Below are 25,129 nucleotides of genomic sequence, written 5' to 3' on the forward strand. Positions count from 1 at the left end.
CAACTGACATCAAGACAATGGAAAAAACTGCCATTTAAAATACATGTGTTTCCTTTGACTATGAACTTTCAGCTAAAGTTTTTTTAACCCAACTTTTAAGCAGCATGGATTACATCCAAGCACATTATGTGCTATGAAGTTTTAAGCCTTTAAAAGAATTATTTAATACTCTCAGTTATAACCACTTTGTTATAATCCATGAGGATCCTAATCAGGATGTTTTGCTTTGGTAAGACTCCCTGATGGAGAAAATGGACTAGGACTGAAGTATCCAAGATTAAAGAGAGTGACAGAACTCCCAGCAGGGAGGCTTTGTGGTTAGTGTTGTTAACACAGTCTCATGGAATTGTTATTATTATTATTATTTTTTGCATGTCTATATCTAATTCCTGGTCCAGAATTCTGTCTTCTGTAGGAATGTTTCTATCAGAATCTGATAGACTTCTAACACAAACCTTTGCATTGCCTATTGAATGTGGGGAGTTATTTTCTTTTCTTTATATTGGATCATAAAAGCCTTTGAAATATTCTGGATGAACAATCTGCAGCCTTCAGATATCTTTCTAATAACATGATGTAAACATCTGACTTAATCCTTTGCTGCCCTCTGATAGAATCGAGTTATGACTCTGTGGGTCTGAACAGCTTTCAAAGAACAAGCAACATGATGGTATATAAAGTATTTGAGATAGATTTTTTCTTCAGGCTCACACTCAAGATTCAGTTGTTTCCTTCTCCATGCTGTTTTGGCTCTGTCTTTCCTGGGACTTCACTTAACGTTATCCAAAGGATAAAGCCTCACACTCACTGAATAAGATTATGGTTAAGTTTCAACAAGCAGTTCATGACTCCTTAATTAAAATTATGTTAACAATAAACAGGGCTGGATTTGCCAGTTCTCCAAGGAAGTCAACAGATCAGAAGAATACTGCTTGTTTAATTTTGTAAGGTATACATTTAAGAAGATAAATAATTCATAAACGAGCTGGGGACAGAGAAAATAGAAAACCATAAGCATGAATAATTCCTAGTTATTTTGACTGCTCTTAAGTAAATCTAAAACCTAGAGTACAAAACTCTATTCACAAGGATTTGGAGTCAAAATTTTCCCCAACGAATATCAGGGGTCACGAGTACTTTGGGCTAGAAAGGGGAGAGATTAATATCATACTCCTTCTCAACTCTTGATCTTTGCCAGGCTCTTCTTGCTAGAAAAGGTCTCCTTGTTTCCTGTAATGAATGTAAATTGTAACTGTTCTTCCAGGTCAATCCATGTCTAAATGCTTCCATGATGCTTCTCCCCCCAAGTTATTCTAGTTCACAGTGATATTATAGCCATTACTGTATAATCTCTATGGTACAGTACTAGAAAAACAACAAGAAACATCAGAGGGAAAACAAGTTTATAGAGAGCTTGGTGAGAGACCCAACTAAGCAGATCAACACAAGAAAATGATAAACGAAATGGGAAGGATGATGACTGGAAGAGAAAGAGAAATGATCTGTAAATAATCTTCCTGTCATGGTGGTTTAACAACAAATTTTCTTCTCCATCAACAACAGCAGAGGTGCCATATTTGGATTCTAACAGGAGGAAGTAGAAACAGTACAAAAGAAAACAAAGATGGAAAAACTAGCAAGACTACACAGAGAAGGAAGTGGAGGAGGAATAATTTTGAAGGCACTGAGATATTGATTTTCAAAGAATATAAAAGGGAGGATACTAAAGGCTTGAAAAAAGTAGACTTAAAAAAAAAAGACTACCAAAAGAATATCAATAACAATGACCTATATGTCTACTTCCATATCTCCACAAAATCTTTCTAAGAATAATCTACACTTCTATGTAATGGGAATGTAAATTTTGAAGATCTTCCCTGCCCCTAGGCTAAAGTGCACCTGGAGCCTGGGGTGGGAGGCTTGTTTTTCAGTAGATACTTCTTGATTGGCCAGGGAGTCAATAAGGTTGTTACATTCTCTGAGCCATGAGCAGGCTATATAAGCCCTGATGTGTAGCTTTGTTTTGGGGCTCACTTTGAGAAGTGTTCTGTGATTTGATCAGATGAAACTCTGGGAAGCCAGGTTGTTGAGAGCCCCCCCCCCCCCAGGCTGTGAAAAAACCCAGATGTTGATTTGGTATGGATGTAATGGTTGGACAGTTTGGAAAGCTGTCTACTTGATCTGTTTCTGTCTTGATAATTCTGCCTGTATACTTTGAAGTTCGGGGTGCTGACCTTTTTCCCCTGAACTAGGTAAACGATATATGTTTGACTGATTAAAGTAAGCTTGTTAACCCATTTTGAGTTGTTTTCCTTTATCAAAGCAGATCCAAGGAGCTGTGTTGGCAGCCACCCTGGGGGCGCTGGGATGCTTGCTGCTACAATCTATCACAGACATCCTCAGTGAAGGTATGAGAAGAGGACATTCTGCAGCAGTTCATAGCTTTATAGTCATACAAGTGAATGAAAGGTATAATGAGAGCTCACTGCGCTTGTTTGCTGACTGTAGAAAAACGGGGGGGGGGCGGAGGGGGGAAAGATTCTATTTAGTAGAAAAATCCACTAACAATGTGTCTTCTAAGCCATACAAGATACCATGGAAATGTACCAAAACACATCTTTGAGAGTCCTCATATTATTAATATGAAGCTATTAATTGAATACAGCTAGGTGATATACTAGAAAAAGACTTGGAGTTGGAGTAAGGAAGAAATGAGTTTGAATCCTGTCTTCTTGGCCAACTCGTTTAATCTCTAACTCAGTTTCCTCATCTGTAAAATGAGGACAATAAAAACCCTTGTCTCATAAGGATAAACTGAGATAATATTCATAAAGTACTTTTCTAAACCTTTAAGTGGTATATAAACGTTGGTTATTACTATTACCAAGTGAGGCATAAAACCAGGACATATATGATCACTAAACATATTTTCCGTCACGGGAATGTTCATCAGGGAGTCCAAATGGAAGAGGGATTCCCCATAAATGGTGAAGTCTTCCAGATGCTTTTGTTTGCAAATGACATTGTATTGATTACATCAAGTCTCATATCTCCTCAAAGCTTTCTAAATGATATTTATCATCTCTCAAAAGAGTTTGGTCTAGTCACTTACACAGAGAAAACCCATTGGATCAAAAATACCTATTATCGAGATGATGAAATGCTATTAGTTGAATAACTCCTAAGACTCATTCACCAGTGTATGTACATATATATACATATAGGTATATATCTAGATATAGACATATACATACATGTGTATATAAACATACACATACATCAGGTACTGTGAAGGGACAATGAGCTGGTACTAGAATCAGAGCAGATTAGGTCAAACTCAATTAAACCATATATAAGAATCCCTCTGGGCTTCATACTGACTTAGAAAACCACATTATCTATGTTTTATTGTATTTTTATTTTATTAAATATTTCCCAATTACATTTTAATCTGCCTTGGGTAATATTTGGGGGTACTGCTGACTACAATGTGGCCCATGGGTCCTGTGTTTGACAAAACGTTTCTAGGCCAGATTTGGGAATTTGGGGAAATTGTACAGTGTTTTCAGTAACCGCAAGTTTCTCCCAGAAACAAAGGTCCACCTTTTAAAAATATTAGGAACCAGGGGTGGCTAGGTGGTGTAGTGAATTGAGCACCGGCCCTGGAGTCAGGAGGACCTGAGCTCAAATCCAGCTTCAGACATCTGACACATTTATTATCTGGGTGACTTTGGGTAAGTCACTTAATCTCAACTGCCCTCCAAAAAGCAAATCAAAAGAAAAAAAAACATACCATTATGGGGCAGCTAGGTGGCACAGTGAATAGAGCACTGGCCCTGGAGTCAGGAGGACCTGAGTTCAAATCTGACTTCAGACACTTAACAAAAAAACTAGCTGTGTGACCTTGGGCAAGTCACTTAACCCCAACTGCCCTCCAAAAAGCAAAAAAAAAAATTAGTAACCTTCTAGTAATGTTTCTAGATATCAGTCATGGAATACCAGTCTCCAAAGAACTGAAGATGTAGATCAAACGACAATGGAGAGGGGCATGATAGGCATAGGGAGGTTGTAACATGTTATTAATGAGATCTGCAGAGGAGAAGTGGTAGAAAGTAGATCATCCTTAAGGTATATGGCAGAAAAAGGAGGTGGGTTAATCCCATAGTGAGAGATAGCATATGGCAGTCTTCATATTGCAATGGTATCCATGCAATGGCAAACAATCTAGAAGGCATCCAGTGCATTTATAAGATAATGTGAACATTAGAATAGGCTATGGGTACCTAGTACTGTGGGAATTCAATAAACATATGTGGATTGATTAGTTTATTATCTACACAATGATACTCGATTTTATACAGTTTCTGCTTTTAGACTGCTCATGTTTCGTTTTCATTTTCTATCAATTAAAAACAGTCCATTAAGTGTCTACCACATGGAAGGCCCTGGTTTAGGTGCCATAGTTACAAAGATGGAAGTGATCCCTACGAAAGGAGGAGTGTGGTAGAGCTGATTCACAGGTATCAGTAGAGATCCACAGCTGCAGTGGAGAGAGTTCTAGATTTAAAGGGAGAGGACCTGGGTTCAAATCTTCTGATTTCTTATAACTGCCTCTTACTATTTCATATTCCTATTCAGAGAGTCATCAACTTAGAGCCAGATCCTAGATTTAGAAGCCATATGGTCTAACCCCTTCATTTTACAGAACTAAGGCCCTGAGATTCTCAGTGATTTGCTCAGTCAGGACTGGAACCTGGTTCTTCTCAACTCCAAGTCAAAGTAATAATACTTTACCATACTCTAATAAGTCACTTAAAAAGACTCAGTTTCCTCATCTATAAAAGGAAATTACTAGACTCAAAGGTTCCTTCAGTCTCTTGATCTATGACCAATGCTTGCTGGCTGGTTGGCACAGCAGGTGGAAGTAGCTAGATGTGCCACAAGAGCCCTTGGGGCAGCAAAGCCAGCTTCAGCTCTGTCTAAAGTTGTAGCACCAGGCTTGGGTAGCACCATGAGCTTGTGAGCCCCTTGGGAGTGGCAACTGTTTGGGGTCTTTTTTTGGGCGGGCATTTATATCCTTCACACTTAGCACAGTGCCTGGTACACAGCAGAAAGTTCATAAATGTTTGCTGACTGATGGAGAAACAATCCTTGCCTCTTGGGGAGTCCTGGTAATGATGGGGCAAGTTTAGAAGTAGCAGCAGCCACAGTGATGCCATCAGCAGGAGAAACTGAGTGTGAAATTGCCTGCTTCTAAAATCAAAGCAATTTTAAAAACCTGAAATTATGTTGCAGAAATATCAATTTAGGTCTTTTCATGTGCTGACTCTTATTAACCATACCAAGTCAGGTACATATTAGAGTTAATACATGAGGAATTAGAGTACAATTATCTGGGACCATTCGTTCTTCTTTCTTTTGCTAGTGTTTTGGTCATTTCATTGAAAATCATAGCACCTTTTTTGGGGATTCTGGTCACTATAGAGATGGGGAGGAGGGAAGTGAGGGATGAGGAGAAAATGATGAGAAGGGGGAGGAGAGAGATAGAGACAGAGAGACAGAGAGAGAGAGAGACAGAGAGAGACAGAGAGAGAGACAGAGAGAGAGAGAGAGAGAGAGAGAGAGAGAGAGAGAGAAAGAAAGAAAGAAAGAAAGAAAGAAAGAAAGAAAGAAAGAAAGAAAGAAAGAAAGAAAGAAAGAAAGAAAGAAAGAAAAAGAAAGAAAGAAAGAAAAAAAGAAAGAAAGAAAGAAAGAAAGAAAATAAAGAGTGAGAAAGAGAGAGAGAAGAGAGAGAAGGGGAGAGGGAGAGAGAGAAAGAGAAAGAGAGTTCCTCAAACATATTTTGAGAAGAAGCCAGCTTTTTCTGTGCTCTGGCATTCATTTAATGCTCAAGCTTCATGATTTCTTGTTCATGTAGCATTCTCATCATTCAAAACTTTTAAAAAATTACAGCTAATATTGACTATGCTGTTAGAGCGCTGATAGGGTCTATTTGTCCTACTATGTAGACACAACCTTAATCTTATTGTCAAAAGCAGTTTGCTTTCATCTCTATCCTCTTTAGCTTAATTCTACATAAGCTTCCTAAAAATCTCAAATTCTACTTTCTGTTCCACATCTCATCTCTTCTGACTTCCTAAAACATCAATAATAACATCATTGGCCCAATGGAGTTGATGAGGAGGCTAAAACTTTTCAGTAGCCTTATCGTAGGACCCCATCACTTCCACAGCCTTGACTGAGCCCAGTGAATGAACAAAAGGGATAATTAGTTCTGGGTGGTTCAAGGATAAATAGAAGCTTGGTATTCTGTTTAAAAACAATGGCTCCAAGATGGTGCTGTGGGCAGTTGGGCTTACTGTTATAGTGCCTTACAGTTTACAAAGTGTTTTCTTCATATCAGCCTTATGAGTTAGGTAGCAGGCCCCCAAATGTATGTCAGTAGTAATTTGCTCATTTTTTTGAGGCCTTGGCATGAGGCTGTTGAAAATGTGTTTGTGAAAACGTCTGCAGGCAAGGAAAATAAAATTAATTCAATTCAATTCAATTCAACAAGCATTTATAACATATTTGCTAGGTGCCAGGTATTGCAGTAGGTAGGCACTAGAGACATAAATCCAAAAATTAAAACATTTTCTAACCTCAAGAAAAGGAGCTGTGTGGGACACCATGTATACAGAATAAACGAAATATAAAGTAATGGTAGGGGAGGGTTATAAAAAACTAGGAGGGAGACCAGGAAAGGATTTGCGTAGAAGGTAGCACATGAGTTGGAGTGGAGTTAAGAGTTTTTAAGAAATGAATGGATGAATGAAAAAAGGCATTTACTAAGGATTCACTATTTGCCAGGCACTATGCTAAACATTGGAAATGCAATGACAAATTGCCATAACCTGGGACCTTAAGGAACTTACATTCTAATAGGTGGATGCAACACATATTCCAAAATGTAGAGGTGACGAAGAAGAAAATCTCAGCAAAGGAAAAAGTCTAGTCAAAAGCACAGAGACAGAAGAAGAAATGGTATGTATGGGGACCATGAAGTTGGCCAACTTGGCTAGAATGTGATGAGTGAGAGGGAGCAAGGTGAGATAAATCTTAAAAGACAAAATCCAGAGCATAAAAGATTTTAAGCACCAAAAAGAAGTGTTTATAATATTATCCTAGAGGCAAGTTTCTTGAGCAGAGGAATGATAGGGTCAACCCTAAAGGCTGATCTTGTATCCATCTGCCATTGAACAAATAAAGGACCCCACAAAACAAAGGTCTAAAGCTGACCCAAATGAAAACATAAACATAGGATCATCGCTGGTTTTTAAGTCAGGAGCCCTGTCTTGAGGATATCATTGGATACACTGTAGGAATTTGTTCACTGCCAGAGCAATCTGATCTGCTACCCACCAAGCCCAGTAACTCAAAGGGTAAATATAATACAAAAAAGAAGAATATCAGCTAGCTGGGAGAGATGGCAAAGGCTGCTCCATCAGAAAGATGTCATAAAATTCCAATTTTAAACATCCCTTCCACCAAGATGAATGAATGCACGTGCAATGAAAAATCATACATTTATCACTCTGACTTGGATCTTCTTGTGCGTGACATATGAGGCAACCATTCTTGCCAACTTTTCTAATTTATTGTCAGGCTGGTGATTTCATCCCCCTAGTCTCCCTGAGCTGTGAAGCTCTTTTCTTCAAGTTAATCATTCACTTTCACCACCATCTGCTGCCATTTGGCTACCAAATTTTTAGGGACAGCCAGCTTTCTGGGCAGCCCTCCCCCCCAAATAACCTACTAGGCTGATGGCTGCTCCCTGCTCCTTCTCTGGTACACTTGTCTTTGCCTTCAGAGCATTTTTCTTACATTCTGTAGTCTGATATTCATGATTCCTTTAAAGCATGGTGTGGGTAAGTAACCAGGTTGCACCATCTTTGGGGAGTACTCAGCACCCAACCCATTTCCAATTCTGGAATAGACAATGCTTAAACACTAAATTGTTGCCTGAGGCAAAGTTTAACTGCCACATTATTAAGTGCCAGTAAACAGGAGTTTGTAATCCAAAGGGTGACAGACCCTTAATTACAGGCGCACTACTGGGCACTGCTCTGACAAGAACAGAGGCTGTAAAACAGAAATATAATGGCCTTTACCCTGTCAGTAGCAAGAATACCTGCTAAGGCATTGTGAAAGGAAGAAAGCATAAGGATTATGGTCAGAAGATTAAACATTTAGAGGTAGAAGAGACTTTAGAAGCTATTGAGTCTAACCTCCTTATTTTAGAGACGAGAACACTAAGGATCAGAGTTACTTGTCCATAGTCAGGCTTGTGTCTGCTTCCTGACTCTAAGTATAGCCTTGCATCCCAGAATGGCAGCAATGAAATTTAAAAGTAGGCTTAGAAATGCCATATTCCTCAAATGGAAGCTTTAAATTTCTTAAGGGAAGATGGTAGCTCAGTGTAGAGCAGGTCTCTACAGCCTGTGGCCCATGGGCCTCCAGAAATTCTCTGGCGGGCAATAGGTTGTGCAAGCCTGATGTAGAGAATGGTAGGCCGAAGTCAGTAAGATTTAAGTTAAAATCTGACCTCAGACACTTACTAGCTTTGTGACCCTGGGCAAGTCACTTAATCTCATTCTGCCTCCCTTTCCTTAATTGTTAAATGGGGATAAACATCTCCTACCTCACAGAACTATGGTGAAGATCAAATGAGATAATATTTGTAAAGTGCTTAGCACAGTGCCTGGAACATTTACTAAGCTCCTACTGGAGCTTAATAAATCCTTATTCCTTTCCTCCCTCTTCCCCCCTGCCCCTTAAGGATAGAGGCCTTCCCCAAACCATCAGTTATATTGTCCACGACACCTAGTAGATCCTCAGTATTCATTTAATTAGGTAGGGATAAGGGACTGAGCAGTGATTTCTTTAGTACTGGGAAAACCCAGGTATTGAAACTCTCTTTACTAAAGCAGGTCATCATTTTTTCTGCAATTAATAGTTTCAGAGTGTTGCCTAGGGCAATGAGAAATTAAGTGACTAACCAACCTAGGGTCACACAGCCAGTGGTTAAAGGTAGGACTTGAGACTAAGTCATCCTGGTTTGGAGGCTGGCTCTGTGTGTTGTACTATGCTGTATTTCCACTGGACTAAATTAAATGATTTGACAGGTTAAACGTACATTTTATAGACCCTAATATGTGCTAAGAATTGACATACAAAGGTGAAAAATGACGGTTTCTGCCCTCAAAGAGCTTACAGTCTACCAGGAGAGATCTATCAGCTAGGTGGCAAAGGGAATACAGGGTCAGGCTTGGAGTTAGGAAGATTCATCTTCCTGAGTTAAAATCTGGTCCCAGAAACTTACTAGCTGTGTGACTCTGGGCAAGTCACTTAACTTTGCCTCAGTTTCCTCATCTGGAGAAGAAAATGGCAAATCACTCCAGTACCAATGCCAAGAAAACACCAATGGGGTCATGAAGAGTCATATACAAGTGAACCATCACAACAAAACAACAAACAAATAAATATGGCTCAAGACAGAATATTACTGGACAAAAGAAAGATCTAAAGTGCTTTAAGATTTGCAATAGGGGTGTCCAGGTAGCACAGTGAGTAAGAGCACTGGCTCCAGTGTTGGGATGACCTGGAGATCGCATCCCGGGCTCAGACACTTAGCACCCACCCATAAACAGCTGGCCATGTAACCTTGGGCAAGTTACTTAACCCCAATTGCTTAGCGGTGGCCAGGTGGCTCAGTGAGTAAGAGCACCGGCCCCAGTGTCGGGATGACCTGGGGATCAAATCCGGGCTCAGATACTTAGCACCACACCCAGAAATAACTGGCTGTGTAACCTTGAGCAATTTACTTAACCCCAATTGCTTTAAAAAAAAAAAAGATTTGCAATAGATCAATTATCTTTCCAGGAAACAATCCTCCAAGCCCCTTGGGGAAGGTTATCTGCAAATGATGTCTCCAATTCCTTTCCTCTCACTCTCTTAACTCTCCGTCATTTGACTTCTGATTTCATTATTCCACTGAAATTGCTCTTTCCAAAGTTATCAATGAGATCTGCCAGATCCAATGGTCTTTTATCACTCCTCATCTTTCCTGAGTTTCCTCCATCCATGGACAGTGTTGCTCAATCTTTTCTCCTCCTCCATATGCTCTTCTCTCTAGGTTTTCACGACACAGCTCTCTCTTGCTGTCCTCCTGCCTCTCCAACCACTCCAGCTCGTGTCCCCCGTGGCTCTGTGCTCCGCTCTCTTCTTTTTTCTACCTCTATAGTGTTTGGCTTGGTAATTTCATCAGCTCCTATGCAGTTGGTTATCATCTTCATGCAGACAATGCTCAGGATTAGTGTACAGCCCTCACCTCTACATAATCCAGATTCACATCTCTAAATGCGTACCAAACACACTGAATTGGATGCCTTGGAGACATCTTACACCCAACATATTGCATCCTGACCTCAGCATCTTTCCCACATAATCCTCCCTTCTTCCTAACTTTCTTATTGTTGCTGAAAGCACCATCACCTTTATAATCACAGCCTCGCTGTCATCCAACTTGACTCCTTATTCTTTCTTGTGTGTTCAGTCGTTTTTCAATCGTGTCTGACTCTGTGACCCCAGTTGGGGTTTTCTTGGCAAAGATACTGGAGTAGGTTTGTCATTTCCTTCTCTGGCTCACTTTACAGATGAGGAAACTGATGCAAACAGGGTGAAGTGACTTTCCCAGGGTCACACAGCTAGGAAGTATTTGAAACCAGATTTGAACAAAGGAAGACGAACCTTCCTAACTCTAGGCCTGGCACTTTATCCACTGCACCACCCAGTCACATCCAATCAGTTGTCAAGTTCAGTCATAACTACCTTCATAATAACTCACATACACCCCCTTCATAACCTGCCCCCTTATATACTTTTTAATATTCTTACAACTTACTACTACCCAATACTCAGGGATTCTTGACACTGGCCTCTTTGCTATTCTTCACACAAGACATTCCTACTCCAAATATTTTCACTGACTGCCCCACATGCCTGGGGTTCTCTTTTTCTTTACCTTTCCTTTCCGGCTTCCTGCAAGTCTCAGCTACAATTCTACCTTCTACAAAAAAAGCCTTTTCCAGTTCTCCTTAATATCAGTACCTTTCCTCTGAGAAATTATCCCCATTTTATCCTATATATGTATGTATATCTCTATCTATCTATCTATCTATCTATCTACTATCTACTATCTACAGCTATTTACAGTTGTTTACCTATTGCCTTCCTCATTACACTGTGACCTTCTTGAGGGCATGTTTTTTCCCCCCTTCTTGCCCAAAACCAGACTTTCATGTCATATGTTTGTCATTTCCAAACTATTCTATTTTGTGTGTATTGTCACCTACTTTCAAAGCTGTCCTGCTTCTTTGTATTTCTCTGAACCTCCTACTGTTCTCCTGTGCATTTTAAAAATGCTTCAATGATTTTCTTTTGTTTCTTATTTTCCACCTTTTTTTTTGGTCAAAACTATAGCTAGCTCCCCTCTGTACAAAGACTGATTTAAAAGAGCAAATGAGCACAAGTTGTTTCCTGCACTCACACATTGTTGGTATGAATTGAAATGATCATTCTGGGAAACATTTTAGAACCATACCTGAAAAATCACTAAATGTGGATACATTTTTTATAAAATGATACCAACTTTCTATTTGGCCTAGATCTGTGGATTCACTGGTTTGAGATCAGAGGCATCTATAGCTTAAGAGTCTAAACCCAGGGACACAGAGTAATCAGGTGACTTGCCCCAGGTCATACAGCTAGTATGTTAATAGAGGCAAGACTTAAGAAAACCTGTCTAAGGCTGTCTCTCTATCACTCTACCATGCTGTGTCTCAGTGATATTACTAGTAAGACTATACCCAAGGAGGTTAAAGAAAGAGGGAAACATCTTGTAGAGACCAAAAACATTAATATAACAGTTTTCTGTGGGGGTAAAAAACTAGGAAGAAAAATGTGAGCCTATCAATTGGGCTACGTTCAAAGAAACTCTGGAGGAATGGAATGCATGCAATATTATTGTTCCATAAAATATAACATTTATGAAAAATTCAGAAACAGTGGGGAATATTTTCATGGACTGATGCAGAGCAAAGCAAGCAGAACCAAGAGTACAAGTTACATGTAGATAAAGATGCAAAGGCAAACAATACTGTAAGACATCTGAACTTGGATCAATTCTATGACCTAACTGGACTCCAGAGGAAACATTTGTTTAAGCCTGGAATAAGACATACATTGTCACACACACTCAGTGCAGTGATTTGCTTAACTATACTTTGTTCTCTCAAGGGAGAGGTCTACAGTGAGGAGTGGGGGGGCAGTCACTGGGAAATCGTGTGTGTGTGTGTGTGTGTGCGTGTGTGTCCATACTACTGGAGGGAGTGGCTAGATCCCTGAGCCTCAGACCTGAGGAACAACTATACTCCTTACCTCACAGAGTTGTTGTGAGGAAGGTATTTTATAAATCTTAAGGGGCTTAAAGTGATTTTCCTTAGGTGCAGATCTGACCATGTGACTCCCCGTCAACTTCCATTCATTATCCTCCCAGATTAAATTATAAATCTGTGTATGAATATAATTAAAACTTTATCTGTATGGCTGTCAAAGCCCTTGGCAATCTGCTCCCAACGGATCTTTCTTGCCTCACTGGACAATACTATCCCTCTTGGACTCTTTGAGATCCAGTCAAATCAGCCTTTCTCTGTTTTTCCTTCACAGATAACATTAGCCATCCTCTGGGCCTGGAATGCACTCTCTCTAGAGGCAGGAAGGTAGTACAATGGAAAGAGTGCTAGGCCTGGAGTTAGTAAGACCTAAATTCAAGTTTGGCCTCAGACACTCAGTTTCCTTCACTATAAAATGAGGAAAAGAGTAAGTACCTACATCACACGGTTATTTTGAGGATCAAATCATACGACATTTGTGAAGTGCTTGCACAATGCCTGGCATATAGTAGGTACTTCAGGAAGGCTTATTCCCTTTATTTTTTCCCCACCTCTGCCTTATAGAGGTTTTCTCTTCCTTCAAGACCCAGTTCAGGTTTTACTTTCTATATGAGAACTTTTCTGATCCCCTCTCTAGCTGGTAGTATCTTTTTTTGGGGGGGGGAGGGCAGGGGGCAATTGGGGTTAAGTGACTTGCCCAAGGTCACACAGCTAGTAAATGTTAAGTGTATAAGACTGGATTTGAACTCAGGTCCTCCTGACTTCAGAGCTGGTACTCTATTCACTGTGCCACCTAGCCACCCCAAGCTGGTAGTATCTTCCATCCCAAATTATCTTGTATTTAATGACTTTGTATTTATTCTATGCATAGTTATATATAGTATAATATATATTTTTGGCATAATATATATTATATATATTGGTATATATATGGTATATGTATGAATTTGTCTTTTCCATTTGAATGTTAGTTTCTTGCAAGTAAAAACTTCTTCATTCTTTTTATGTTTAGGATCCTCAGAGCCTAACACAATGACTGGCACCTAGTAGGAGTTTAACAAATGCTTGCTGATGGATTAATATACAAATGTGAATTATTATCAGAAAGTCAGAAAAAGGTAGTCAGGCTAAGTGGTCACTGTTATCATACGCATAACTCAAGATCAAGTGCTGATGTGTAAAGTTGGACAGAACCATTGCTATGTCAGCCAAATAAGGGTGTGAAAAATGATAAAAAGAAATTCTGAGGAAAGAGAAGTCATGTGATCATGCTGCAGATAAAGAGGGACAAACACAGACTTGGTGTCTCCAAGGTCCCAAATGGGAGTGATGAGGGCAAAGTGGAAATAATTTAGAGTATGCTGAAAGGGATTAAAAAATCCTTGTAAAAACTTTACTTTCCTGACAATTCCTCAGTCTCTTCAATATGTCTGACGTAGAAGTTGAATTCCTGAGAGGAAACTTACATAAGGCCAAACACCATATCAGGTCTGAGCACACGGGTACCATTAGTGATGGGGCCCTTGAAAATTGATGGCCTGTGCTAGACAAAAGGCCACACAAAATGAACGCCAAAAATTCAACATCATCAAACAGGATCCGGGAGAAAGAGTAGTCGGCTAATGAGGGCAAAGAAATCTAGCATTATCAGAGAAAAATGGAATTATATAAAGCTGGAATATTGACCTCAGTCCCTGGGGCATGAATGATAATAAGAGTAGGAATGAAGAAAACATCAGAAGATAATGGGGAAAAAAATTCACTTCAATACAAAGTCAGAGCCAGGAGGCACAGGTAAATAGCTCAATCAAGAAGAGAAGAAACAAGCATTTCTTGTTGGTCAGACTTGTACAAAGGTGGCATGCTTATGGAACACTTGTTTTTCCATTTGAATCGTAGCTTCCTGTTAGTCATTTTTTTTATGTGTAGCTCCATCATTTTTTTTAAGAAAAAACAATCTGACCAGGTGGCTGACCTAATTTAAAATGGTCATGCAAACACGGAAAGACATCCATGCCATGATTATTTTCCTTCATTTAGTGCTACATCAGAATTTTTTTTAAGTTTAATTTTCATAAGATGTTGCAAGAACCTTTTCAGCAAGGGGTATAGTGGTGAAGAGGTAATGCAAAGGGTAAATACTATTAAGTGTTTTTTTAAAAAATTAAAAAAGAAGCAATTACTTCCAACTGGAATTTCTTGTAGTAAAACCAAAGAGTCAAAGTGTGACTTTGGATATTGTGTATCTATCCAAATTAATTGGAGACCATTAGTCAAAAAAACAGACTAAATGGAGGATTACTGTAACATAAATTGTATTATAATGAAAGTAAAGGGCAAGTGCTTAAAAATAGAGGCAATTTTAATACAATAAGCTGGGCGAATGAATACCACATCTGAGATCCACTGAATACACATAGCTAAGAGAGATGTCAAAACAATATCTATGTTAAAAGTCAGAGAAAAATCTGGAAGCCTCTAAATGGCTGGGGACAGTTAAAAATAAGCCTCATTCATTCTCTGCTCCAAAAGATATCAAAGAAAAAGAATAGTCTAGAGGGGTGGTTTGCAACTTTATGACTTGCATCCCTTTTGACAGACAGAGAGATACGGTGGAGAGAAAGCAGGTCTTGGGACTAGGAAGACCTAGGTTCAAGTCCCCACCTCTGACACATACCATCTGGGTGACATCAGGCAATTTACTCACTGAGCAATTCTCTAGACCAATAGCCAATACACCGAGGGAGTTCTCTCACCTGAGAATTCCCTCTACCAGTACAGTCTCAGGTTTAGACATTATACCTGAGTGCGAGAAGTGAAAACTTCTCAGACTGTACTCTAAAATCTAGTAAGGCTTTTTGTGGGAAACAGACCCAAGTTCCCCCCAGAGATCACATGATTTACAAGGACTCACCCCCCCTTCTCAGTGACACCTCAGCACAACATATTCCAAATAAGGACAGAAATGCTTTCTCAAATGTACATTGGGTGGTCTACCATTTCCTTGTTCTGGTACTTGAAGTACCGAGTTTAGATTGTGCACCTGACTTCCAGCCAATGGAAGAAAAGGGTCAGGAGGGGGGTGGGGGAGAATTCCACGTTGGGGCTTTATAACTTCTTCATTTCCTTTGGTAAATTGCTTCTCCTCCCTGACCATTTGTCAGGAGGGTGGCCCTTTCCCAAGATCGTAATAAACCATTCTTTTCTGCTTTCTACCTTGAGAAACCTCTGAGTATTATTTGGGTAAGGATTTCTGTTGCACACAGTTTTTGGGGTGCACATATACCCATCCCATCCCTTTTGACACTTGAATAAATGGAACTCCTTTCAAATATGGGACTATCTAGGCTTCCTTCCACATGGTTCGGATTGATTTTTTTAGTGTCAAGGTATTTTAATGCATGAGTCTCTTCTTTTCTCCTCCCAATTACAAATCACTTTCTCACATTTCTACCTTTATGCCAGAGTTTTTCTCCAGGTTTCTAATCCCTAAAATCTGACTCCAAACCGTGAGTCTTATGGCAATGATATCTTTCTGAGGATACATGGATTACTCTGAAACCATAAGACAATCTACAGCATATGGATTGTGCAATTTGTAGAAGGGTAAAAATCCCTTTTATCTCTTATTTTCTTATGAAGTCAGCATGTATTATCTTTAAGTTGGTATACTGAATCATGCAATTATTTAAAGAAACATTCATCACAACTTGCCAAGATTTGCATTTTTTCAATGAAACGCTATTTTCGTGATATTCATTTTGAAGTAGGGTTTAATTCAGCAACTTGGAATGGGGTAAGCATTAACGGAACAGATAAAGATCACCCAAGTGCACTGGGTAGCCATTACTTAGGACTGTTTTAAGTCACATGCCCCTTTTATCACTGTCAGCCTAAAATTTATAACGGAATAAGCACTGGATTGAGTAAGCAAAACTGGATCCTGGCTTTCTACTTGTGTCTCTTCCACTGAATCTGTGACCTCAATTTCCTCATACATACAAGGAAGGGAGAATACCATACATTGCCTTGGGAGGTAGGGGGTTTTCTGTCATTGAAAATCTTCAAGCAGAGGTTGTATAACCACTTGGGTGTATAGTAGTTGGTGTTCAGTCATATCCAACTTTTTGTGACCCCATGTGGGGTTTTCTTGGCAAAGATACTGGAGTGGTTTACCATTTCCTTCTCTAGCTCATTTTACAGAGAAGGAAATTGAGACAAACAGGGTTAAGTGACTTGCCCAGGGCCACACAGCTAGTAAGTGTCTGAAGCCGGATTTGAGCTCAGGAAGGTAAGTCTTCCTGAGTCCACCTGGGAACTTAATTGAACCACCAAGATGCCCCTGTGTTGCAGGGGGGCCCTCTTTCTCTGTATGGGTTTAGAAGAATGTCCAATAAGATCCCCATTAATGTAAAAATTCTGTGACAGTTACTGACCTCTAATGGACCCTGTAATTTAAAGACTTTATGTTATTCTTTTTTTTTTTGACTTTTTTTTTTGAGGGGCAATTGGGGTTAAGTGACTTGCTCAAGGTCACACAGCTAGTTTTTGTGTTAAGTGTCTGAGGCTAGATTTGAACTTAGGTCCTCCTGACTCCAGGGCCGGTGTTCTATTCACTGTGCCACCTAGCCACCCCTGACTTTATGTTATTCTAAAACTCACATGGAATAGTTTTCAGGGTGCCATTTAAGTGGTGAAAAGAAACATTTCACTTACTATAATTAAATCTGAGCCACTGCTGCTATCTTCATCTTCAATTATAACTGTAAAGTCTTCCACAAAACCTTGATGGGGATTCCTTTTTACTTCCCAAGAAGATACCTACAAAATGCATTAAGATGAATATGAAAGAATTTTTTGCTTTCATGCTTTTCCCCCTACGGCAGAGATACCTATTACACAGCTGTCAAATGACTCATTTATTTCTTCATTGAGCAAGTATGCATTGTGTGCCTGTATATGTATATGACATTCAAGGTACTGTACTAGATGTAAAGAAGGATAATCCAGTCCCAGACCTTAAGGAGCTCAAACTCTTGTTGGGGGAGACAAGATATAACTCTATAAAAATGTTAAGTAACAATGTATGATGATACTATATGAGCTGTCTCATGGCAGTGCATGATAAAGTATAAAATGAGTGGTACGGCAAACCATTATGAATTCAGAGGGGGAAGATGGCGTCTAAAGGTACCTTTCAACTTTAGCATCTAATGGAAAAAGTATGGGATATGAAGCCAGGAGATACCTGTGTTTGAATTCCATCTCTAAAACTTAGTAGCTTTGTGAATATGGTCAAGACCTTTTCTTGGACTCAGGCTCCTCATCTGTAAAATGGATGTAATAATACTTGTGGTACCTACCTTATGAATAGTTTTTAGGGTAAAAGAGATTAAAAAGGAATATGTAAAGCAATTTGCAAACTTTAAAGTGAAATATAAATATCATTGATGGTAGTGATGGTGATGATGATGATAGTAGATAGTGGATGGACCAAAGAAAGCTCTACACTGAATGTAGGATTTGAGCAAGGCCTTGAAAGGGGACAAGAGGAAAAGAAACAGAACAGGAGAGGACATTTCAGGCAGAGAGAATAATTAAGCAAAGGTATGGACATAGGAATGAACCCAGAATATTGGGGGGGGGTAAATTGGTAGGAACTACAACCATGAGTCTGGATGTCATGGAACAGAGAAAGGTGGAGGAGGATGAAGAGAAGGAGGGAGAAATAGAAGAGGAGGAGAAAATGGAGGAGGAAAAGGAGGGTAGAAGGGAAGGAGGAAAGAAAGAGAAGGAAGAAGGGAAGAAGAGGAAGATAAAGGTACAAGAGGAAGAGAAGGAAGATGAGAGAATGAGGAAGAAGAGAAAAAAAGAGGAAGAGGGGAAGAAAAGGGGGAAATAGAAAAAAGAGGAGGAAGAAGAAAAGGAAGAGAAGAAGAGGGAAAGAAGAACATAGAAGAGGAGAGGAGGAAGAGAGTTAACATTTACAAAGTACTTCAAGATTTATGAAGCATTCACATAGAACATCTCAGTACAACCTTGTGAGGATAGAGCTATTTTTATCCTTGTTTTGCAGATAAGGAAAGTGAGCCTGAGAGAAGTTCAGAATCATACAGCTAGTGTCCAAGACTGGATTTGAATTCAGGTGCCCCTGACTCGAGGACCAGCCCTCTACCCATCACACTCAAGGAGTATGAACTTGATGCTCCTATATACTGAGGAACTGCTAAAGCTTTCTGAGCAGAGTGATATGATGAGATATTGTTTCAGGAATATTAGTTGATTAATCAAGTTAATTTCCTAAAGTGCATAATAAGGGATTTATATTAGACTTTTAGAATTCATTGTGCAACTTTCCTTTAGCATATACGTCTATTACAATAATCACTCACATTAATGTAGCACTTTGAAGTTTACAAATCACATTCTTCATAATAATCTTGTGATGTAGGTTGTGCAAATATTATCATCTTCATTTGACAAATGAGGATATTGAGATTCAAAGAAGTGGGATGATTTGCCTGTGGTCACACAGCTAGTAAATTTTAAGAGCGAGTATGCAAACTAAGGTATCCAAGGGCTCCATGACATCCTACTAATCCTAATTTCACTTTACTTAGATAAATGCCACAATTAATTTTAATTTCTCTAACATACTGTGGTCGTGAAGAGAGTGCCTGGAGTTACAGTCACTGACTAGGGAAGTAAAAAAATCACCAGATACTCCATAAATCAGATACTCTCCACAAAATCATTAAGAATTGGCAGTACTTCAATTAAGATCTGGGTAAACTTAAGTTAATTTGTCAAATGACATTAAATTGCCTAACAATCACAAGTCACATATCACTTCCATATTTTCTAAAGTAAAAGATTTGTCTTTAGAGGAAATCTGTTGATAAATGTTTCAATGAGTATTTATTGATTTTTAAAATTCAATTTTATTTTATTTTCAGGTCTGCATTCCCTCTACCTCCCACCTCTGTCACTCTTTCCCTAGTCTTTCCCCTCCACAATTGAGAAAGCAAGAAAAAAAATCCATCACAAGTATATGTAATCAAACAAAACAAATTTCCACACCGGCTATGTCCAAATAATATAAATATTTATGTACATGGCTCAGTCTGTACTGAGTTCGCTGCATTTTTATAAGTTATTTTTTTCAGTGAATGAAAATCTGATTTCTTTCCCTACCTCCTCCCTTTCAAAAAAAAAAAACTTTTATTACAAATTATGTGGTCAAACAACAAAAATTCTCACAATGGCTACGTCTAAAAATACATGTTTGCATCTAACTTCTGAGTCTATCACCTCTCTGTCAGGTGTGCAGCATGTTTCAGCATGAGTTCTCTGAAATTATGGTTACTCACTGTATTGATGAGAATTCCTAAGTCTTTTAAAATCGTTTGCCTTTACAATATTATTTCAACAAATATTTGTTATATCTGTGCCAGGCACAGTGGAAATTAATAGGAATACAAAGATTAAAAAAAAAACAAACAGGTCTCACCCTCTATCAAGTTAGCATTTGCTTCTGTGGCATATACTAATCTAAGCCTCTATATCTGAAATATAGGATTAGCCGTTCTAACACTTGGCCAGATTGTTAATTACTGCCCTTGTAGATGTATCTTTTTTAGTACTTTCAATCATTCTAACTTATGACATGATAAAGGGAAAAAAACACACACAGATATTATCTTAACAATCCATTACTTTGTGTAAAAATCATGCTTATACAAGTGTGTTTATAATAATAGAGATCAGCTAATTTTCAGAAAAAACACTGTAATGGCAAGCAAAATAATACCTTGCTGCTTTTTTTCAGCTATTCAAGTGCCTCTGAGCCTCACCTTTGATCAAATTAAGTCTTTGTTGGAAACAGTATACATTGTGTTGCCCTTAATAGGCCTAAGGGAATTTGAAGACCTACCCTGCCTGTGGCCAATGAAAGTATTTACACTGTTTGACTATACATATTTGTTATAAGGATTTAGTTTCTATTTCTTTTTTTTAAAGGGAAGGGGTCAGAAGGAAAGAAATTAGATTTTCTTTAATAGAAAAAACAATAAAAAATGCAATGGACTTTCTTGGGGTATCATAGATTCCCCCTTACTAGATGTTTTCAAGCAAAGGAAGGTAACCAATTCTTGGAAGAGGCTGCAAAGAGAATCTTAGTCCAGGAATATGTTTGAGGTCCCTTATAACTCTTAAATACTGTGATTTTGAGATCCACTGGGGAAACAGTTTGGTAGGAAGAAACAATTTCCTAGGAAGGACCTTCAAATGAAAGTTGTCTTTCAAAATAATTATCTTGGGATAGTGTAATTATATTTACCAGGTACAATGCCTGGCACATATTAAGTGCTTAATAACTTTCCTAACAATGATACTATTGCTCAAAATGTTTTCATAATTCCTTTTTGGGAATTGCAATCCCTCTTGAGCATCACATCTCCCAGTTTTCTCTTTTGTGAGAGTTATTTGTGTACATGTCTCATAATAACAGTTCACCTTTGTCTTAACATTTTAAGGTCAATGAAGCGTTTTTCCAAAAAAACAAAACAAAACCCAGAGAAGATGCTCGAGGTAAACAGCATAAGTACAGTGATCCCTTTCCCAACGCAACTTTTCCTGTTGCAGTTTTGATATATCTCATGTTGGAATAAGAGATTAAATGGGAATTTGGGGGGAGTTTTACAGAAGATGCAGAGGACACCTTAAGGCCAGCAAACAACACAGAGCCTATGATCAAACACTTAACCCAAATGTTACAATAAGGTACTGTGAATACCCCATAAAAATGAAAAAAATTCAGAAATCTTCTCTGGTATGCAGGGAAGATCAAAAAATCTTACATAGATTTTCCAGATCTCAGGGGTGGTGATAGTGGTGGGGCAGGCCCCTAATCCCCAAGATGATGAAGGCATAACTGTATCATTACACTCAGTTTATTGATCAGGTAACAAAGGATCAAAGAAAATAGATGTTTTGTTCAAAGTCACACTGCTATTAAATGTTGGAACTGGCACTCAAACTCAAGTCTTCTGCCTCTAAAATCTCCCCTAATAGACTATAAGCTCTGTGAGGGACAGAACCATGTAACTTTATTCTATGAATACATAGCAAGCAGTCAATAAGTCCTTGTCTAATTAATGGATTGTTTGCAGAATCCGTGTGTCATGTTCTTCTGAACAACCTACTTAGAAGAAAGTCTTCCTCAGACTGTGCATTTGACTTTTGTATAAAAGGCAAAAGTCATTTGGGGTCAAGTCTGGTGGGTGATCAATTAGACTGGTTAATACCAAATTGAGTAGATAAAGGTGCAAAGTAATTGAGTGATTTCCTTGTGTGGCTAGTAGACTAGATTTGCAGGAAATTCTTTGATGGCTAAAAAAGAAAAAGCAAGACAGTACTGTTGCAATAGGTATAAATTCTCTCCAAATGATTATTTTAAAAGGAACCACCTTCATATGAATGTACAAGTTCTGGTGATGAAAAAAATCAGTTACATCACTTTTTAGTTCTACCTTATTATCAATAGTATAATCCTTCCCTGCCTATAACATTTAAGTTTGAATGGAAACTGTGTAATATTTAGCCAAAAGCTTCTCCTCTAAAGCATTCAATGCTAAACTCCACAGTGTGTAATGCCCCAAATTTGTCAGCTATAATCATCTGGACTTTTCTTTTTTAAATAAATTACATATAAAAATGCATTTCCCAGTTTGTACAAGTTCAGGACATCTTTCAACTAGTGTGAGCTCTTTATCAACTCTGCTGAAAATACCAATCAGAGGTTTTTTGCTTGTTTGCTTTTTTTGGTCAGAATTCAGGAAAATAAAAGAAATCATGTCCCTGGCTACACATTACAGATTGCAATTTGTATTCCATGGCTTAACAGCATGGAGGGAAAAAAAAAGTTAAAATGAAGTATAACCCTTGCCCCAAATGCTACTTCAGGACTAGTACCTCTTTATAAATTTTAAGAATAAAGAAATAAAATACCCCACCTGGGAGTTCTCATTGATCTTGGTATTTTTCAAATGTCTTCTTGACTGCTTCACTTTCTTCTTCACAGCTGTCTCTGGAATTTTACCCTCCAAAACATCACTGGAGATTGAGTCTGACTCTGACCTCCTCCTTTTCTGGCTCAAATGACTGTCCCAAACCACTGAGGATGAGCAGGCATCTCGTTCTGAAGCATGTCTTTGAGGTACAATTGTCCTGGATTTTGCATATTCCTTAAATGACAATGAGAATATCCATTTCTCAAATTTAAAAAGTTGGACTGAGTTAGAAGAAAGCCATGAAAATTATTAATTCAGGATTCAGGGATGAGACTCTTTGCTTTATATTCTGGTAGCCCATCAAGAATGGGTTGAAGGAAATGTGAGTGTTTTTCTAAGCCTGGAGAAGAGAAGATTTGGGTAGGGGGTTAGATACCATAGCTGGCTTCAAATATTTGTAGGGCTTTCACGCTGAGGAGGGACTAGATTTGTTCTATTTGAACCCAGGTGTTAGAACTAGGAACAAATGGTAGAAAGTGCAGAGACAAATTTAGGCTTGATGGAAGGAAAAACTGTCTTACAATTAGGACTAGTCAAAAGATGGATGAGCTAAGAAAAATGTATTCCTGACCCTTGATAACTTGAACCTGGTTATCACCTCTCGGGGGCTCTGGAATAGGGACACTTGTTCATGAAAGGGTTGGAACAGATGATTTCTGGGATCTCTTCCAATGCTGGGATCCTGAGATGTGTGTGTCCCTGACACTCTCCATAAAAGTAGATACTAAGTGAATGTTTGTTAAATGAATGGATATGGTCATTCTAACTCTGCTTTCTCTTGTGGATTGAATCTGCACTCTTTTCTAAAAGAGGAATTACATGCATTAAAGAGAGGTATCAAAGGCAGATTAACAATGAGGTTGTCAGAAGAAGTAGAAGACACATGCAAAAAGAAGAGAGGGAGATGGAGAGAAAGGTGGGCAGCATTTTGTGCAGTTGGATTTCTCCATCTGCAGTGATCATTAGAAACTGCCCTCCTTAGAATGGGAAGAGTATTTTGGATGGAGAGAAAATTTCATATAAGTTTGCTAATTTATCTGGGGGAAAATGTCAATACAAGAGTTTTCAAGTATATTTCAGAAAGCAATAATTAGGAAATAGGAACAGCAGCTATTTCTATTTCTGATTCCTGTGGTAACCTCCAGTGAGTCAATGAAGTCTATTGATATTGCTGAACTTCATAAAACATGATCAAATTTAATGTTAAATAATGCTTATGATCTCTTTACATATGAAGGATGATGCAAATACAAGTAACATAGTCGAACTTGCTCACCTTTGGAGCTGAAGCTTGGGAGCTGGGGAGGAATTCTGTGGTCTTGTTTGCTGGCATATAGTAAGAGTTCTATAAGAAAACCAACAGTTGGACAAATGTGAAAATAAAAAAAAAACTTTTTTTCTTTGGCACTTCTATGTTCTCTACTATTAAAATATGGGAAATCATTAAGACAACACAGAGCCATTGACCACCATTTTAATATTAAAACTACCACATTTGGTTTTGTGTTTATGGATGAAACCAATGGTTATTGGTTTCACCGCTTCAGGTAAAATGTCAGGAGGGCGCAGGGTGTCATGAAAAAGGCGTCATCAGATTTAGAGTCAGAAGAACTAAGTTCTCACACTTACTATGTGTGTAACTATGCTCATTGGGCTTAGGTACTTCCCCTGTAAAATGAGGGAGCTGGATTAGATAGCCATAAGGAACTGGATATGAATCTCAAACCCAACATTTCCAAAAGAGAACTCATTATTTTTTCTTCCAAAACTATACTTCTTCCTAACCTGCTTTTCTGTTGGGGGTCATAACCATTTTTTCAGATACCTCGTAATGATTGTGCCTCTCCACTATCTACTCATAATCATTCTCTTCTCTCCACTCAAGAGGCTGCCACACGAGTTCCAGCTCTCCTTACTTCTCACCTGACCTACTGTAATAGCTTCCTAATTGGTTCTCCTGACTCAAGCCTCTCCTCTCTTCAATCCATACTCCATATAGCTGCCAAAATGATATTTCTCAAGTACAAGTCTGACAATGTCACTTCTCTATTTGACATTTAAAGGCCATCACAATATGGTCCCAGATTTATTGCACATTATATCCCTTCACTCACTCCAAAGTCTGACCAGCCTACTTGCTGTCCCTCACACATAATATTCCACCTCTCCTCTCATGCTTGGAAGGCATTCCCTTTTCATCTCTACCTCTAAGAATCTGAAGCTTCTTTCAAAGGGTTGAGTAGAGATGGGATGTGAGGAAAAGGGAATGACAAGTATAGATGACTTTAGGACTTGGCAGTACAAGAGAAGAGAGATAAGAGATGATAAATTGAAGGAACTGCAGAGTCAAGAAGTAAAGGGTTTGGGCAGGTGGTGGTTTTTACTTGAAGAATGGGGGAGGTCATGGGATATTTGCCAAGTTTGGAGGAGTGAGTAAATAGATAACTTGTTCCTCCCCCTTAAATTTTAGAAACGTTAACTTCCATAGAAAATTTTTTTTGATGAATCCTATAAAAAATCACATATGAATTTACCAAAAACACTTAAGAGAAAATAAAAAATCTTTCT

The 25,129-nt window shown here is 38.6% G+C and overlaps 1 protein-coding gene across 1 annotated transcript in view; it reads right to left on the reverse strand.

The window, feature by feature from the left end:
- The window catches only part of MORC1 (MORC family CW-type zinc finger 1), a 197,612-nt gene that overhangs the window by 45,802 nt on the left and 126,681 nt on the right, over positions 1–25,129 (reverse strand). The window contains exons 17-19 of the mRNA XM_069069913.1: positions 23,838–23,906; positions 22,505–22,735; positions 17,208–17,312 (exon numbers count right to left, since the gene is read on the reverse strand). Of these exons, the coding sequence (XP_068926014.1) occupies positions 17,208–17,312; positions 22,505–22,735; positions 23,838–23,906 (405 nt within the window). The remainder of the gene's footprint in view (positions 1–17,207; positions 17,313–22,504; positions 22,736–23,837; positions 23,907–25,129) is intronic.

This window comes from Petaurus breviceps, unplaced genomic scaffold (genome assembly GCF_028583685.1).
Source record: "Petaurus breviceps papuanus isolate PSGF00001 unplaced genomic scaffold, PetGlider_PUasm1.0 90792, whole genome shotgun sequence".
Taxonomy (NCBI): Eukaryota; Metazoa; Chordata; class Mammalia; order Diprotodontia; family Petauridae; genus Petaurus; species Petaurus breviceps.